The following is a 19,424-nucleotide window of genomic DNA, read 5'->3' on the forward strand; positions in this document are numbered from 1 at the left end:
CCTTCTTCCCTAAGCCACTTTAGTTCTACTTATGAATATCTGCCTCCTTGGGATGAGGGCCCAGCTGTCCTTTCTGAACTCACCCCCTGTAACTCCTATATCACACTTCACGTTCTTGCAAAACTGAAATTCTTTCCACTACAACTCTTTCACACACACACACACACACACACACACACACACACACACAGATACCAGTGTCTATTATTCCCACTCTTTTGAAACTCTCCTCCGTTGGCTTCTGTGACACCACACTTCCCTGGTTTTCTTACAACCTCTCTGATTGTTTCTTTTTCATCTTGTTCTTGTTCTTCATCCCTCCAGAAAGTATTGGGGTTCCCTCAAGTTTCCATATTCATCTTTCAATCTGTCTCTTTTTCTTCACTTCACTGCTACGGCCTACTATCTGGCTCTCATAATTTCTGGCCTGAACTCCTGAAAAAGCCCTCTCCCTGGTACCCTTGCCTTCAGTCTATCCTCCTACCCTATCTCACACACAGGAACACACTATTCCTGTGAGCTCTATTTGTCTCTGTATCCCCAAGGTCTTAAAAGATGCTAGGTGTTTATAAAACACATGTTGAGTTTTCACATGCTATTCCCTCTGCCTGGAATAACATTTTCCTCTAGTTTCTCTACAGCAAACTGCTACTCATCCATTATACCTCAGCTCAAATGTCAACTCCCCTGTGAAGTAGGGCTACTTCTCTCTCCCCCCCACCATGTCTCTCTGTGTGTGTCTCTCTCTCTCCTTCTCTGTCATTTCCATGAAATTTCCCCCCTACAAAATTCTTCCATATCACTTATCACAGAGTCCAATGATTTACTTACAAATGTATCTCCCACATTAGATTGACCTAGAAGCAAGCACATTTTTCTATATTTGTGTGACTGCCCAAGCACCTGGCATATTGTCTGGTACTACTCACGTGCTCCACAAAGTCAAACGGAAATGAACTTGGTTCACAGGACTTGTTTACTTTTTCCAGCTGATATAACTGGTTATGAGAACCAAAGAGACAGTCAAAAGACAACACAGTCATTCATGACTCCCTCCCTTTCTTCACACTCCTTTTGAAAATATAGGGAGGTCTGCTTAAATCTGACCCCTTTTTAATGTCCTCACATCCACTGGAACCACCTTTAATGAGTAATCCTACTTGGTAATTCCTCAAAATGCTGATGAGAATGTTGATAATCTCCTGATTCTGCTTCCATTGCCTGTAATGTATAATTGCAAACCTATTTAGCTTCCAAAACCAGCTCCAGCACTTCCTTCTCCCAGGAATCCCTCAATTGGATTGTTCCTCATTAACGTTCTCCTATGAACTCCATGTCACTTGAGAGCTGTTTCACATAATTTAGCACTTCATTATAATTGATCTTGTATTGTTCTATAATTATTTCATGTGTGTTATTAGTCTTATTTCATTGCAAAATGTTGGCAGTTCTTTGCAAACTGGGACCATTTCTTCACATTTACTCACTCACCCACCTACATACCTACCCATTAATTTGGTAGTTCACTTGTTCATTAAACATTTGCTGTGTATTAGAAAATGTAGACTATACAGAGAGCAGCAAACAATACCCACCTTTCAGGAAAGTACACTCTAGCAGAAGTCAAAAGCCATGTAACAAATAACTATATAGAACATGCTATTAAAATAGTCTGATCAAATTGAATAGTGGTTCAGAAGAGGGTGTCATTATCCTGGGATTGGGTGATAAAAATGGTTACATGGATTAAGTCGCTTTTGAGTAAGACCTTAGGGAATGGAAAGAATTTCCACAGGCTAAAGGCAAAAGTATAAGGAAAGGCGCTTCAACTGGAGGGAAAAGCATTGTAAAAGCACGAAGTCAGAAAAGTACAAGGTATGTCTATATAGAGAAAAATAGTCCTGTTTGGCAGGAATATGGAGTTCGGGAGTAAGGATAGTGGTCAATAACAGAGAAAGAGGTAAGACTGGAAAGGTATCAACCCAGCTTACTCTCTTCACTCTCTGGTGGATGCCTTGTTTGCAATTCTCATTTCATAGCACCTTTTTCCAATGTCCCCCATACTTTGTAACACAAGATAGAGCTCAAGAAGGCACAAAATATAAGATCTGTTGTCTTAGATTGAATTATTCAATCTAGCTCATATTTTGGGTAGAGCTGACCATGGGATCAGTGCTTTCACAGATGGGACATGATTACGTTTAGGTTAGGTTTTTACTTGTAACCTCTCAATTGTAGCTCAGGGGAAAAAACACTCTCCATACCATGCATCCGATTGGAGTCTTGGAAGCCTTTGACATCCTCTGAGAGCAGTCGGGAATCCAACATAGCAGTTGCTTGATTGGCATTGCTGTACCAGCTCTTGTTCTCATCCAACACAGTGAAAAGGAGAAAAAATTCCTTATCCACCCCTTTCTGTAGGTTCATGGTAGAGAACATAGGAAAAAATGACAATGGTTTCAGCAGTTGTGGGTTGTGCAACTCTAGACCTAAGAAGCCCCGATTTTTCCTATTTATTTTTTGAGATACAAAGTGATGCCCATTTCTCCTGCCTAGGGTTGTAGTTGTTGCTACACAGTTTTTCCTTTGGAAATTTCAATTTTCTAAATGTTTATTTATTTTTGAAAGAGAAAGAGACAGAGTGAAAGCGGGGAAGGGGAGAGAGAGAGAGGGAGACACAGAATCTGAAACAGGGTCCAGGCTCCAAGTTGTCAGCACAGAGCCAGACGCAGGGCTAAAACCCACAAATGGTGAGATCATGACATGAGCTGAAGTTGGATGCTCAACCAACTGAGCCACCCAGGCGCCCCTCCTCTGGTAATTTCAAACTGAAGGTGGGTGAAAGAGGTCAAAATAAAATAAAGTGACGAGACCGGAGGGGAGGAATATATGAAAGTGGACATGAAGAAGCACAAGATGGGGATTATGGAGAAATAAAGAGTGATAGAAGAGAGCATAGAGTCACCCAGGGAAAGGTGGCTTGGAGATCAAGAGAAGACTCTGAAGAAAATAAGAGAAAATGATATATAATTATTATTAATGTACTATTATCATTATTATGATGATGATGATCATTATCATCATCATCACTATTATTATTACTTCTAACATTTACTGAGTGCTTATTATGTATCAGATACTGTGATAAAGAAACTTCACATGGCTTAATTTAATCAATCCTTGCAAAAACCCAAGATACCGGCTTTTATTGTTAACCTTTACTACAGATATAGAAGCTGAGGCAACGGGAGGTTAAGTAACTTGCCCAAGGTTATACAGCTAGAAATGGTGAGATGGACATGAAAGAACACAAACAAATATTAAAATACATTTAGGAATTAGGATCACACTGGATAGCGACATGCAGAATAATGAAACTGCACACTTTCTTACAGCATACACAACAATAAATTCAAAATGGTTACAAGACCTGAATGTGAGACAGGAAACCATCAAAATCCTACAGGAGAACACAGACAGCAACCTCTTTAGCCTCAGCCACAACTTCTTACTAGACATGTCTCCAAAGGCAAAAGAAATAAAAAATGGAATATTGGAACCTAATCAAGATAAAAAAAAAAAAAACTTCTGCACAGTGAAGGAAACAAAACAAGAAAGGCAACCAATGTAATGGAAGAAGATATTTGCAAATGATGGCAGAAAAAGAGTTAGTATCCAAAATCTATAAAGAACTTACAAAACTCAACACTCTAAACACAAATAACACAGTTAAGAAATGGGCAGAAGACATGAATGGACACTTTTCCGAAGGAGACATCCAGATGCCTAACAGACACATGAAAAGATGCTCAACATCACTCATCATCAGGGACACACAAATCAAAATCACAAAGAGATACCATCTCACACCTGTCAGAGTGGCTAAAATTAACAACTCAGGAAACAGCAGATGTTGGTGAGGATGCAGAGAAAGGGGAACCCTTTTGGACTGTTGGTGGGAATGCAAACTGGTGCAGCCACTCTGGAAAATGGTATGGAGGTTCCTCAAAAAATTAAAAATAGAACTATGCTATGACCCAGCCATTGCACTACTAGGTATTTATCCAAAGGATACAAAAATGCAAATTTGGAGGGGCATATGCACCCTAAAGTTTATATGCTATCAACAATAGTCATTTATGGAAAGAGCCCAAATGTCCATCAACTGATATAAATGGATAAAGAAGATGTGGTTTATATAAACAATGGAATATTACTTGGCAATGAAAAAGAATGAAATCTTGCCATTTGGAATAACGTGGATGGAACTAGAACGTAATACTAACTGAAATAAGTCAGTCAGAGAAAGATGAATATCATATGATTTCACTCATATGTGGAATTTGAGAAACATGACAGATGAACATAGGGGAAGGGAAGGTAAAATAAGATAAAAAAAGAGAGGGAGGCAAACCATAAGAGACTCTTAAATACAGAGAAAAAACTGCAGGTTGCTGGAGGGGAAGTGGGTGGGAGAATGGGTTAAGTGGGTGATGGGCATTAAGAAAGGCACTTGGGATGAGCACTGGATATCATATTTAGAGTTGAATCACTGGGCTCTATTCCCAAATCCATGACAACACCATGTGTTAATTAACTTTAATTTACATTTAAAAAATTAAGATCAAGGTTTAGAGGAAGCTGAGGTTTAAAAAATGAGGAGGTGATGAGAGGATAAAGAATAGAAAGGAATAGAAACTAAGAAAGATATTTGTGAATGAAAGAATACCATGCAAAATAGCATGAGGTCACCAAGTATCCATTTCTGATTAAATAGCCTGGTTATTTTTTCCATTCCCTTATCTCTAGAACACATCCCATTTTTAACTCCTGTTTTTTTTAAATGTTTATTTATTTTTGAGACAGAGAGAGACAGAGCATGAACGGGGGAGGGTCAGAGAGAGGGAGACACAGAATCGGAAACAGGCTCCAGGCTCTGAGCTGTCAGCACAGGGCCCGATGCGGGGCTCGAACTCACGGACCGCGAGATCATGACCTGAGCTGAAGTCGGCCGCCCAACCAACTGAGCCACCCAGGCGCCCCTTAACTCCTATTTAACAACATAGCCTTGTCTTCTTCCCAGCAGGCTTTCCATCCATAAACCTTGGCAATACCTGTTTGCCATCTGCATTCAAGGCACCAGCCTTGCACACCAATAGGGGCCCCACCAGACCAGAATTTGTATCTCTTATGGGATCTGCAGCAGAGAAGTACATCCAGGTGAGACAGGCAGGATCCTGAGCAGCAGGGCCAGCGTGAGAGGGGACTGTCCAGCGATATGTTACTTTCTCAAAGGGCTTGGCCACCAAGCCAAGGTTGGATGAGCCTGCAGGGAAAAATATGACTAATTATCATATTTGCTACAGTGAGAATCAACAGCTCCAAAGAGTGTGGTTAATATTATAAACTACAAGGTATTTTTGAGCAGCAGCAAAATACAATATAGAATATTAAAAAGAATCCTTAGTAGGAGTGAAGAGACCAAAGTTAGTTTCTGGGTCTGTTAATGGTTGTTATGCAAACTGGGGAAATTTAAACTTTGCCAAGTTACAGTTTTCTAAACTCATAGGACTGAAGGACTAAAAGGGCCTTTAAAACTTATTTGGCCTCTTTGGTTAGGTTTATTCCTAGGTGTCTTTTGTTTTTTGGTGCAATTTTAAATGAGATCAATTCCTTGATTTCTTTCTGTTGTTTCATTATTGGTGTATAGAAATGCAACCAATTTATGTAGGTTGATTTTGCATCCTGTGTCTTTGCTGAACTCATGTATCAGTTCTAGCAGTTTTTTGGTGGAGTCTTTCAAATTTTCCATGTAAAGTGTCATGCCATCTATGAAGAATGAAAGTTTGATTTCTGTATGCTGAAAACCATAGAAAATTTATGAATAAAATTGAAGAAGACACAAACAAATGGAAAAACATTCCATCCTCATGGATTGGAAGGATAAATATTGCTAAAATGTCGATATTACCCAAATCAATCTACACATTCAATACAATTGTTATCAAAATAACATTAGCATTATTCACAGAGCTAGAACAAACAGTCTTAAAATTTGTATGGAACCAGAAAAGATCCCAAATACCCAAAGTAATATTGAAAAAGGAAACCACAACTGGAAGCATCACAATTCCAGACTTCAAGCTGCATTACAAGGCTGTAATAATCAAGACAGTATGGTACTGGCACAAAAACAGACATGTAGATCAATGGATCATAACAGAGAACCCAGAAATGGACTGACAAATTTATGGCTAACTAATCTTTGACAAAGCAGAAAAGAATATCCAATGGAAAAAAGACAGAATCTTCAGGAAATGGTGTTGGGAAAACTGGACAGCGACATGCAAAAGAATGAACCTGGAACACTTTCTTACAGCATACACAAAAATAAATTCAAAATGGATGAAAGACCTAAATGTGAGACATTAAACCATCAAAGCCCTACAGAAGAAAACAGGCAGCAACTTCTTTGACCATGGCCACAGGAAATTCTTCCTAGACATGTCTCCAGAGACAAGAGAAATAAAATGAACTATTGCAACCTCATCAAGATATAAGTCTTCTGCATAGCAAGGGAACAATAAACAAAACTAAAAAGCAACCAACAGAATGGGAGAAGATTTTGCAAATGATATATCAGAAAAAGGGTTAGTACCCAAAATCCATAAAGAATTTATCAAACTCAATACTCAATAAACAAATAACCCAGTGAAGAAATGGACAGAAGACATGAATAGACACTTTTCCAAAGAAGACATCCAGATGCCTAACAGACACATGAAAAGATGCTCAATATCACTCATCATCAGGGACATACAAATTAAAGTCATAAAGCGATACCATTTCACACCTGTCAGAGCGGCTAAAATTAACAACTGAGGAAACAGCAGATGTTGATGAGGATGCAGAGAAAGGGGAACCCTTTTGGACTGTTGGTGGGAATGCAAACTGGTGCAGCCACTCTGAAAAATGGTATGGAGGTTCCTCAAAAAATTGGAAATAGAACTATGCTATGACCCAGCCATTGCACTACTAGGTATTTATTCACAGGATACAAAAATGCAAATTTGAAGAGGCATATGCATTTCAACATTTATAGCAGCACTATCAACAATACAAAGTTACTGAAAGTGCCCAAATGTCCTTTGACTGATAAATGGATAAAGAAAATGTTGCATGGGAGCACTTGGTGGCCCAGTTAGTTAAGCATCCAACTTCAGCTCAGGTCATGATCTCGTGGTTTGTGGGTTTGAGCCCTATATTGGGATCTGTGCTAATAGCTCAGAGACTGGAGCCTGCTTTGGATTCTGTGTTTCCCTCTTTCTCTGCCCCTCCCTCACTCACACTCTATTTCTTTCTCAAATATAAACTTCAAAACAATATAAAAAAGTAGGCAGATGTGGCTATATATATATATATATATAGTCACTTATGTATCCATTCACCTATTGATAGGCACTTCGTCTTCTTCCATAGTTTGGCTATTGTAAATAATGCTGCTATAAACATAAGGGTGTGTGTATCCCTTTAAATTAGTGTTTTGGGGAATTTTTAAAGTTTTTATTATTTAAAGTTTAGTTCACTAAAATACAGTGTAATATTAATTTCAGGTGTACCATTTAGTGATTCACCACTTCCATACAACACTCAGTGCTCATCATAATAAGTGCACTCCTTAGTCCCCATCATCTATTTCACCCATCCCACATCCACCTTCCCTCCAGCAACCAATAATTTGGTCTTTTCCACTGTGGTCAGGAACAAGATAATGATGTTCACTCTTACCAATGTTATTTAACATTGTACTGGAAGTCCTAGCCACAACCAGACAACAAAAGAAATTTAAAAAAAATCAAAATCACCAAGGAAGAAGAAAAACTTTCAATATTTGCAGATGACATGATATTCACTGTAGTGTTTTTTTTTTGTATTTTGTGGGTGTATACCCAGTATGAAATTAATGGATCATAAGGTAGTTCTAATTTTCACTTTTTGAAAAAAGTCCATACTGTTTTCCATAGTGGCTGCACCAGTTTGTATTCCAACCAACAGTGTAAGAGGGTTCTCATTTCTCCACATTCTCACCAACACCTGTTGTTTCTTGTGTTTTTGATTTTTGTCATTCTTACAGGCATGGGGTGATATCTTATTGTAGTTTGATTTACATTTCCCTAATGATGAGTTGTGTTGAGCATCTTTTCATGTGTCTGTTGACCTTCTGGATGTCTTATTTGGAGAAATGTCTGTTCATATCTTCTGTCCATTTTAATTGAATTATTTATTTTTTTGAGTGTTGAGTTGTATGAGTTCTTTATGTATTTTGGATATTAACCTTAAAGGCCATATATGAAAAACCTACAGAGAACATAATACTCAATCGGTGACAACTGACAGCTTTCCCCCTAAAGTCAGAAACAAGGAAAGGATGTCTACTCACTACTTTCATCCAACATAGTACTGGAATTTATAGCCACAGCAATTACACAACAAAAAGAAATAAAAAGCACCCAAATTGGTAATAAAGAAGTAAAACTTTCACTGTTTGCAGATGACATGATACTATCTAAAGAAAACCCTAAAGATTCCACAAAAAAGATACTAGCAATGGCAAATTCAGTAAAGTCCAGGATACACAAATTAAATGTACAGAAATCTGTTGAATTTCCATACACTAATAATGATATAGCAGAAAAAAATTAAGAAATAATCCCATTTACAATTTCACCAAAATAAGAACCTAGAAATCAACCTAACCAAAGAAGTGAAAGACCTGTACTCTGAAAACTATAAAACACTGATGAAAGAAACTGAAGATAACACAAAGAAATTGAAAGACATTCCACGCTCATGGATGGGAAAAACAAATATCACTGAAATGTCAATCATATTGAAATATATATGTGAAATATATTTGAAAGAATATGTCTCTTTTTTAGCCCAGCTCTGCTTCACTGTAATATCATGCATGTATTCAGCAATATCCATGCAAGGCAATTAATTCCGTCTCTTCCTTCATTTCCTCCCCTATTTATTTGCCCTCAAGAGCTACTTGATATTTACTGCAGCCCACATCAGTTGGAAACCCTGCTTGCTCACCATTATTGTACACAGTTCCTTCGTAATCTTTCTCATAAAAGACTCCATGAGGCTGTATGCTGAATGGCTGGGAAGCACGGTTGTAAAAGATCACCTGGATGGTGTCACCCACCTCAGCCCGGATCACTGGTCCTGGAAGATGGAAAGGAGAGACAATGGGAATGAAAACAGAGATGACCAGGGAGGATGGAAACAAAATAAGAGGGAGGGAAAGAAAAAGAAAGTGAAAAAGATAAACCCTCCCTGTGTAATAATAAAAATAATCCCTTATAAGTGTGTTGCAATTTACAGCTATAAAAAACATTTTTTTTTAAATTCATTATCTCATTTGGATCTTCAAACATTATATTGGGGATATTTTTATTTTACAAATGTGGAAACTGCAGCTCAGAGAGGTTGAATTGATGTTCCCAAATTCAAATAACTGATTAGAAACAGATCATGACTTAAAGCCAAGTCTTTCACCCACCCCCACTGTCAGGTTCAATCCCATTTCCCTTACGTTTATTGCCCCAATTCCCATAGCTGCATTTGCTAGTCAGATACATCTGACTATCTGATCTTGCCTCAAGCCTAAACCAATTCTGAGCATATAAAATTATTATATCCTCTATCCAGGTCCTGAACTAGGTAGTTGAGCCATAATTCCTGGAGCCTTTTTTGTTCCACTATTCACCACCTCTAACTTAGCTCAGTCATCTTTGAGATTAACCAGAAGTGCCAAGACAATACCCTGAGCATTTGTGCAGGCTTAAACCCTAGTTCAGTGTTTCTGGTTTGTTTTCTACTCACTTTCCACACCTAATGCTGCACCTATGATCCAAGAATCAAATGAAAATGAAAACACAACATAGCAAAATGAGATGCCATGGAAAATGTGCTAAGGGAGACATTTACAACTATAAATATTTACATTGATAAAACATCTCAAGTCAACAACTTACTTTACAAATTAAAGAATTAGGAAAAGAAAACAAACTAAATCCAAAAATAGAAGAAGGAAGAAACTGATAAAGACTAGGTCAGAGATAAATAAGATACAGAAAAGAAAAACAATAAAGAAAATCAATGAAACCAAAAGTCGGTTCTCTGAAAAGATCAACAAAATTGACTAACTGTCATAGATATGGATTAAGAGAAAATAGATAAGACTCAAATTACTAAAATAAGAAATAAAAGTGAAGACTTTATTACCAATTCTACAGAAATAAAAAAGATTGTAAGATAGTACTATGAATGATTGTACACTGACAAATTGGGTAACCTAGATGAAATGGAAAAAGTCCTAGAACAGAAAACCTACCAAGACTAAAGCATAAAGATATAGAAAGTCTGAATGGAATTGTAACTAGCAAGGATATTTTCTTCTTTATTTTTATTTTTACTTTAACTTCAGTGTAGTTAACATACAGTGTTATATTAGCTTCAGGTGTATAATATAATGATTCAACACTTCAATACATCTGGTGCTCATCACAAGTGCCCTCCTTAATCCCCACCACCTATTTCACCCATCCCCCCACTCACCTCCCCTCTGGTAACCAACAGTTTTTTCTTTATAGTTAAGAGTCTGTTTCTTGTTTTGCTCCTTTATTTCTTTCTCTCTCTCTCTTTGTTTTCCTTTGCTCATTTGTTTTGTTACTTAAATTACACATAGAAGTCAAATCATATGGTATTTATCTTTCTCTGACTGACATTTTTCATTTAGCATTATACTCTCTAGCACCATCCATGTTGGTGCAAATTGCAAGCTTTCATTATTTTTTATGGCTGAATTATATATAAAGAAGATGTATATATATATATATATATATATACACACACACACACACATATATGTATATAGATAGATAGATGTATATCTATATCTATCTGTCTATATATCTTCTTATATCTCTTATATCAATGGACACTTGGGCTGCTTCCACAATCTGCTTATTGTAAGTAATGCTTCTATAAACATACAGATGGTTGTATCCCTTTGGTTTAGCATTGTATTTTGATTTAGTGTTTGTATTTTGGGGGTAGATATGCAGTAGTGTGATTACTGGATTCTAGGGTAGTTCTATTTTTAACTGTTTATGGAACCTCCATACTGTTTTCCAAAGTGGGTGCACCACTTTGCATTCCCACCAACTGTGCAAAAGGGATCTCTTCTCTCCAAATTCTTGTCAACACTTGTTTCTTGTGTTTTTGATTTTAGCTACTCTGACAGGTGTCAGGGGATACCTCATTGTAGTTTGTACTTGTATTTCCCTAACGATGAGTAATGTTAAGCATCTTATCATGTGTCTGTTGGGTATCTCAATGTCCTCATTGGAGAAATGTCTGTTCATTTATTCTGCCCATGGTTAATTGGATTATTTGGTTTTGAGTGTTGAGTTGTGTGACTTCTTTATATATTTTAGATACTAATTCCTTATTGGATAATAATTTGCAAATATTAGGTTGATAATTTGCAAATAGGGTAGGATGCCCTTTAGCTTTGTTGACTGTTTCCTTCACTGTGCAGAAGCTTTCCTATTTTTATGTTGTCCCAATAGTTTATTTAGCTTTTATATCCCTTGCCTTAGTATACATATCTAGAAAAAGGTTGATACCGCCAATGTCAGAGACATTTATGCTTGTGCTCTCTTCTAGGATTTTTATGATTTCAGGTCTCTCATTTAGGTCTTTAATCCATTTTGAATTTATTTTTGTGTATAGTGTAAGAAAGTGATGCAGTTCCATTATTTTGCATGTAGCTGACCAGTTTTGCCAATATTTGTTGAAGAGACCTTTTTGTGGGAACAGTCTTTTAAACATATAATGCTGAGAAAACTGGATTTCCACATGCAAAACAATAAAGTGGGACTTCTATTTAATACCTTATTGCCATATATAAAAATTAACTCAAAATATATTCAAGATGTAAATTTAAGATCTAAAACTATACAACTCTGGTAAGAAAACATATGGCAAAAACTTCCCAACATTCGCTTTGCTAATAATTTCTTAGATATGACACAAGAAGCATAGGTAATAAGAGAAAAAAATAAACATAATGAATTTCAGTATTTTTTAACTGTGCATCAAAATACACTATAAATAGAGTTAAAAAAACACCCACAGAATGGGAAAAAAATATTTGCAATTCCTAAGTCTGATAGGAGATTAATATCAATAATGCATATGGAACTCCTAAAAGTCAACAACAAAAAATAAAAAAAACTCAATTAAAAATGGGAAAGTGACTTAAATAGACTTTTCTCCAGTGAACACACAAAGGACCCTGAAGCCAAGACTACCCTGTATGTTAACTAACTTGAATTTAAATTAAAAAAATGCACAAATGACCAATAGGAACATGGAAGGATATTCAACATTACCAATTATTAGGGAAATGATAATCAAAAATTCAATGGGATACCTCCTCATACCTCTTAGGATGGTTACTATCAAAACAAAAACAATACAGTACAAAACAAAACAAAAGAGAAAACAAGCATTGGCAAGGATGTGGAGAATTGGAACCCTTGTGCACTGTTGGTGGAAATACAAAATGTTACAGCCACTATGGAAAAGAGTACGGTGGTTCTTTAGAAAATTAAAAAAAAATAAATTTACATATTATACACCATTTCCACTTCTGTGCACATAACAAAAGGTATCCAAAGCATGTCTCAAAGAGATATTGTACACCCATATTCATAGTAGCATTATTCTCGATAGCCAAAATGTGGATGCAACCAAAGTGTCCACTGATAGATGAATGGATAAACAAAATATAATATAAACATACAATGAAATATTATTAAACCACGAAAAAGAATGAAATCTTGTGATGTGCACTGACTTGGATGAAGCTAGAGAGTATAATGTGAAATTAGTCAGCCAGAGAACAATAAATACCATACAATATTCATCATATGTGGAATTTAAGAAACAAAACAAAGGAACAAAGGAAAAAAGAGAGAGAGATAGAGAAACCAAGAAATAGATTCTTAACTATAAAAAACAAACTGACTATTTACCAAGGGCAAGGGACATGGGTGTATGGGGTAAATGGGTGGTGGGGATTAAGGAGTGCACTTGTCATGATGAGCACTGGGTGTTATATGCAATTGTTGAATCATTGTATCATACACCTGAAACAAATATAACACTGTATGTTAACTATAATGGAAGTAAAATTTTTAAATTTAATAAAAAATAAAGACATAAGAATGATACATGGCAAGAAAAAAAGGAAGGAAATTCTGCAATATGCTGCAATGTGGATCAAACTTGAAGGCATTATGCTAAGTGAAATATGCTGGTCATGGACAGACAAATACTGCATGATTCCTCTTATATGAGGCACTTTGAGTAGTCAAAATCATAGAGACAGAAAGTACAACAGTTGTTGTCAGGAACTAGGGAGAGGGAAGAATGAGAAGTTATTGTTTAATGGATATAAAGTTTCAGTTTCATTAGATGAAAAGATTTATGAAGATGGATAGTGATGATGATTTCACAACACTATGAAATGTATTTAATGCCATTGAAGTGTACACTTAAAATGGTTAAGATGTTAAATTTTATGCTACATGTATGTTTTCCCAATAAAAATGTTGAAGAACAAAGAAGACTGAAACTCATACTGGACACCAGCTAATGACACCTTCTTCATACTCAGGGCCCACCTTCTTTCCCAAAGTGGCTTTCTGCTCCTTGTATCTTCCTGTCCAGCAGATGTAAGACCTGTTGTCTATGTTCACATTTCCTAGAATCAATTGACACACACTTAACCCCAGAACATGGCCAATTCCATTACTTTCATTACAAAAGTTTTCTTCTATCCAATCTATTTTACTTCCTGGCTCTACCAAGTGGCTAAACCACACCCAACTTTGCTATATCTGTGATTTACTGAATATTATTCTTCTGGATGCCTTATCCAGTATCAGGCTTTAAACCTTGTACTATATCCCTCACCATAGCAAGCATGTCTGCATGTCATGCCAATCTGTTCCTGGCCTCATATTGCCAGGAACCTGAACAGTCTTACTGCCTTGTATATCCCTTCAGAAATATACCTAGAGATTCAACAGGAAGATGGCGGCGTAGGAGGACGCGGGGCTCACAGCGCGTCCTGCCGATCACTTAGATTCCACCTATACCTGCCTAAAGAACCCAGAAAACTGCCAGAGGATTAGCAGAACGGAGTCTCCGGAGCCAAGCGCAGACTAGAGGCCCACGGAAGAGGGTAGGAAGGGCGGCGAGGCGGTGCGCGCTCCACGGACTGGCGGGAGGGAGCCGGGGCAGAGGGGAGGCTCGCCGGCCAAGCAGAGCCCCCGAGTCTGGCTGGCAAAAGCGGAGGGGCCGGACAGACTGTGTTCCCACAGCAAGCGCGACTTAGCGTCTGGGAGGTCAGAAGTTAACAGCTCTGCTCGGAAAGCGGGAAGGCTGGAGGACAAAGGGAGGGAGAGCTGCTGAGCCCCCGGACGGCAGAGCTCAGCTTGGCGGGGAACAAAGGCGCCAGCGCCATCTCCCCCGCCCATCCCCCAGCCAAAATCCCAAAGGGAACCAGTTCCTGCCAGAGAACTTGCTCGCTCCCCGCAAACACCCAACTCTGTGCTTCTGCGGAGCCAAACCTCCGGCAGCGGATCTGACTCCCTCCCACTGCCACAGGGCTCCTCCTGAAGTGGATCACCTAAGGAGAAGCGAGCTAAGCCTGCCCCTCCAGCCCCCGTGCACCTTGCCTACCCACCCCAGCTAATACGCCAGATCCCCAGCAACACAAGCCTGGCAGTGTGCAAGTAGCCCAGACGGGACACGCCACCCCACAGTGAATCCCGCCCCTAGGAGAGGGGAAGAGAAGGCACACACCAGTCTGACTGTGGCCCCAGCAGTGGGCTGGGGGCAGACATCGGGTCGGACTGCGGCCCCGCCCACTAACTCCAGTTATACACCACAGCACAGGGGAAGTGCACTGCAGGTCCTCACCACGCCAGGGACTCTCCAAAATGACCAAACGGAAGAATTCCCCTCAGAAGAATAACCAGGAAATAACAACAGCTAATGAACTGATCAAAAAGGATTTAAATAATATAACAGAAAGTGAATTTAGAATAATAGTCATAAAATTAATCGCTGGGCTTGAAAACAGTATACAGGACAGCAGAGAATCTCTTGCCACAAAGATCGAGGGACTAAGGAACAGTCACGAGGAGTTGAAAAACGCTTTAAACGAAATGCAAAACAAAATGGAATCCACGATGGCTCGGCTTGAAGAGGCAGAGGAGAGAATAGGTGAACTAGAAGATAAAGTTATGGAGAAAGAGGAAGCTGAAAGAAAGAGAGATAAAAAAATCCAGGAGTATGAGGGGAAAATTAGAGAACTAAGTGATACACTAAAAAAAAAATAATATACGCATAATTGGTATCCCAGAGGAGGAAGAGACAGGGAAGGGTGCTGAAGGGGTACTTGAACAAATTATAGCTGAGAACTTCCCTGAACTGGGGAAGGAAAAAGGCATTGAAATCCAAGAGGCACAGAGAACTCCCTTCAGACGTAACTTGAATCGATCTTCTGCACGACATATCATAGTGAAACTGGCAAAATACAAGGATAAAGAGAAAATTCTGAAAGCAGCAAGGGATAAACGTGCCCTCACATATAAAGGGAGACCTATAAGACTCGTGACTGATCTCTCCTTTGAAACTTGGCAGGCCAGAAAGGCTTGGCACGATATCTACAGTGTGCTAAACAGAAAAAATATGCAGCCGAGAATCCTTTATCCAGCAAGTCTGTCATTTAGAATAGAAGGAGAGATAAAGGTCTTCCCAAACAAACAAAAACTGAAGGAATTTGTCACCACGAAACCAGCCCTGCAAGAGATCCTAAGGGGGATCCTGTGAGACAAAGTACCAGAGACATCACTACAAGCATAAAACATACAGACATCACAATGACTCTAAACCCATATCTTTCTATAATAACACTGAATGTAAATGGATTAAATGCGCCAACCAAAAGACATAGGGTAGCAGAATGGATAAAAAAACAAGACCCATCTATTTGCTGTCTACAAGAGACTCATTTTAGATCTGAGGACACCTTTAGATTGAGAGTGAGGGGATGGAGAACTATTTATCATGCTCCTGGAAGCCAAAAGAAAGCTGGAGTAGCCATACTTATATCAGACAAACTAGACTTTAAATTAAAGGCTGTAACAAGAGATGAAGAAGGGCATTATATAATAATCACAGGGTCTATCCACCAGGAAGAGCTAACTATTATAAATGTCTATGCGCCAAATACCCGAGCCCCCAGATATATAAAACAATTACTCATAAACATAAGCAACCTTATTGATAAGAATGCGGTCATTGCAGGGGACTTTAACACCCCACTTACAGAAATGGATAGATCATCTAGACACACAGTCAATAAAGAAACAAGGGCCCTGAATGATACATTGGATCAGATGGACTTGACAGATATATTTAGAACTCTGCATCCCAAAGCAACAGAATATACTTTCTTCTCGAGTGCACATGGAACATTCTCCAAGATAGATCATATACTGGGTCACAAAACAGCCCTTCATAAGTTTACAAGAATTGAAATTATACCATGCATACTTTCAGACCACAATGCTATGAAGCTTGAAATCAACCACAGGAAAAAGTCTGGAAAACGTCCAAAAGCATGGAGGTTAAAGAACACCCTACTAACGAATGAGTGGGTCAACCAGGCAATTAGAGAAGAAATTAAAACATATATGGAAACAAACGAAAATGAAAATACAACAATCCAAACGCTTTGGGATGCAGCGAAGGCAGTCCTGAGAGGAAAATACATTGCAATCCAGGCCTATCTCAAGAAACAAGAAAAATCCCAAATACAAAATCTAACAGCACACCTAAAGGAAATAGAAGCAGAACAGCAAAGGCAGCCTAAACCCAGCAGAAGAAGAGAAATCATAAAGATCAGAGCAGAAATAAACAATATAGAATCTAAAAAAACTGTAGAGCAGATCAACGAAACCAAGAGTTGGTTTTTTGAAAAAATAAACAAAATTGACAAACCTCTAGCCAGGCTTCTCAAAAAGAAAAGGGAGATGACCCAAATAGATAAAATCATGAATGAAAATGGAATGATTACAACCAATCCCTCAGAGATACAAACAATTATCAGGGAATACTATGAAAAATTATATGCCAGCAAATTGGACAACCTGGAAGAAATGGACAAATTTCTAAACACCCACACTCTTCCAAAACTCAATCAGGAGGAAATAGAAAGCTTGAACAGACCCATAACCAGCGAAGAAATTGAATCGGTTATCAAAAATCTCCCAACAAATAAGAGTCCAGGACCAGATGGCTTCCCAGGGGAGTTCTACCAGACATTTAAAGCAGAGATAATACCTATCCTTCTCAAGCTATTCCAAGAAATAGAAAGGGAAGGAAAACTTCCAGACTCATTCTATGAAGCCAGTATTACTTTGATTCCTAAACCAGACAGAGACCCAGTAAAAAAAGAGAACTACAGGCCAATATCCCTGATGAATATGGATGCAAAAATTCTTAATAAGATACTAGCAAATCGAATTCAACAGCATATAAAAAGAATTATTCACCATGATCAAGTGGGATTCATTCCTGGGATGCAGGGCTGGTTCAACATTCGCAAATCGATCAACGTGATACATCACATTAACAAAAAAAAAGAGAAGAACCATATGATCCTGTCAATCGATGCAGAAAAGGCCTTTGACAAAATCCAGCACCCTTTCTTAATAAAAACCCTTGAGAAAGTCGGGATAGAAGGAACATACTTAAAGATCATAAAGGCCATTTATGAAAAGCCCACAGCTAACATCATCCTCAACGGGGAAAAACTGAGAGCTTTTTCCCTGAGATCAGGAACACGACAGGGATGCCCACTGTCACCGCTGCTGTTTAATATAGTGCTGGAAGTTCTAGCATCAGCAATCAGACAACAAAAGGAAATCAAAGGCATCAAAATTGGCAAAGATGAAGTCAAGCTTTCGCTTTTTGCAGATGACATGATATTATACATGGAAAATCCGATAGACTCCACCAAAAGTCTACTAGAACTGATACATGAATTCAGCAAAGTTGCAGGATACAAAATCAATGTGCAGAAATCAGTTGCATTCTTATACACTAACAATGAAGCAACAGAAAGACAAATGAAGAAACTGATCCCATTCACAATTGCACCAAGAAGCATAAAATACCTAGGAATAAATCTAACCAAAGATGTAAAAGATCTGTATGCTGAAAACTATAGAAAGCTTATGCAGGTAATTGAAGAAGATATAAAGAAATGGAAAGACATTCCCTGCTCATGGATTGGAAGAATAAATATTGTCAAAATGTCAATACTACCCAAAGCTATCTACACATTCAATGCAATCCCAATCAAAATTGCACCAGCATTCTTCTCGAAACTAGAACAAGCAATCCTAAAATTCATATGGAACCACAAAAGGCCCCGAATAGCCAAAGTAATTTTGAAGAAGAAGACCAAAGCAGGAGGCATCACAATCCCAGACTTTAGCCTCTACTACAAAGCTGTCATCATCAAGACAGCATGGTATTGGCATAAAAACAGACACATAGACCAATGGAATAGAATAGAAACCCCAGAACTAGACCCACAAACGTATGGCCAACTCATCTTTGACAAAGCAGGAAAGAACATCCAATGGAAAAAAGACAGTCTCTTTAACAAATGGTGCTGGGAGAACTGGACAGCAACATGCAGAAGGTTGAAACTAGACCACTTTCTCACACCATTCACAAAAATAAACTCAAAATGGATAAAGGACCTGAATGTGAGACAGGAAACCATCAAAACCTTAGAGGAGAAAGCAGGAAAAGACCTCTCTGACCTCAGCCGTAGCAATCTCTTACTCGGCACATCCCCAAAGGCAAGGGAATTAAAAGCAAAAGTGAATTACTGGGACCCTATGAAGATAAAAAGCTTCTGCACAGCAAAGGAAACAACCAACAAAACTAAAAGGCAACCAACGGAATGGGAAAAGATATTTGCAAATGACACATCGGACAAGGGGCTAGTATCCAAAATCTATAAAGAGCTCATCAAACTCCACACCCGAAAAACAAATAACCCAGTGAAGAAATGGGCAGAAAACATGAATAGACACTTCTCTAAAGAAGACATCCGGATGGCCAACAGGCACATGAAAAGATGTTCAACGTCGCTCCTTATCAGGGAAATACAAATCAAAACCACACTCAGATACCACCTCACGCCAGTCAGAGTGGCCCAAATGAAGAAATCAGGAGACTATAGATGCTGGAGA

At 38.3% G+C, this 19,424-nt stretch overlaps 1 protein-coding gene across 6 annotated transcripts in view; it reads right to left on the bottom strand.

Annotated features, from left to right (window-relative positions):
* Positions 1 to 19,424, bottom strand: part of HEPH (hephaestin) — a 113,548-nt gene that overhangs the window by 53,488 nt on the left and 40,636 nt on the right. For all 6 annotated transcript variants that reach the window (XM_019428577.2, XM_019428575.2, XM_019428573.2 and 3 more), the window contains 3 exons: positions 9,100 to 9,231; positions 5,115 to 5,326; positions 2,265 to 2,415 (listed from right to left, as the gene is read on the bottom strand). In XM_019428577.2, coding sequence (XP_019284122.2) covers positions 2,265 to 2,415; positions 5,115 to 5,326; positions 9,100 to 9,231 — 495 coding nt within the window. The remainder of the gene's footprint in view (positions 1 to 2,264; positions 2,416 to 5,114; positions 5,327 to 9,099; positions 9,232 to 19,424) is intronic.

Source organism: Panthera pardus, unplaced genomic scaffold (assembly GCF_024362965.1).
Source record: "Panthera pardus isolate Hobbes unplaced genomic scaffold, ASM2436296v1 HiC_scaffold_27, whole genome shotgun sequence".
In the NCBI taxonomy this organism is placed as follows: domain Eukaryota; kingdom Metazoa; phylum Chordata; class Mammalia; order Carnivora; family Felidae; genus Panthera; species Panthera pardus.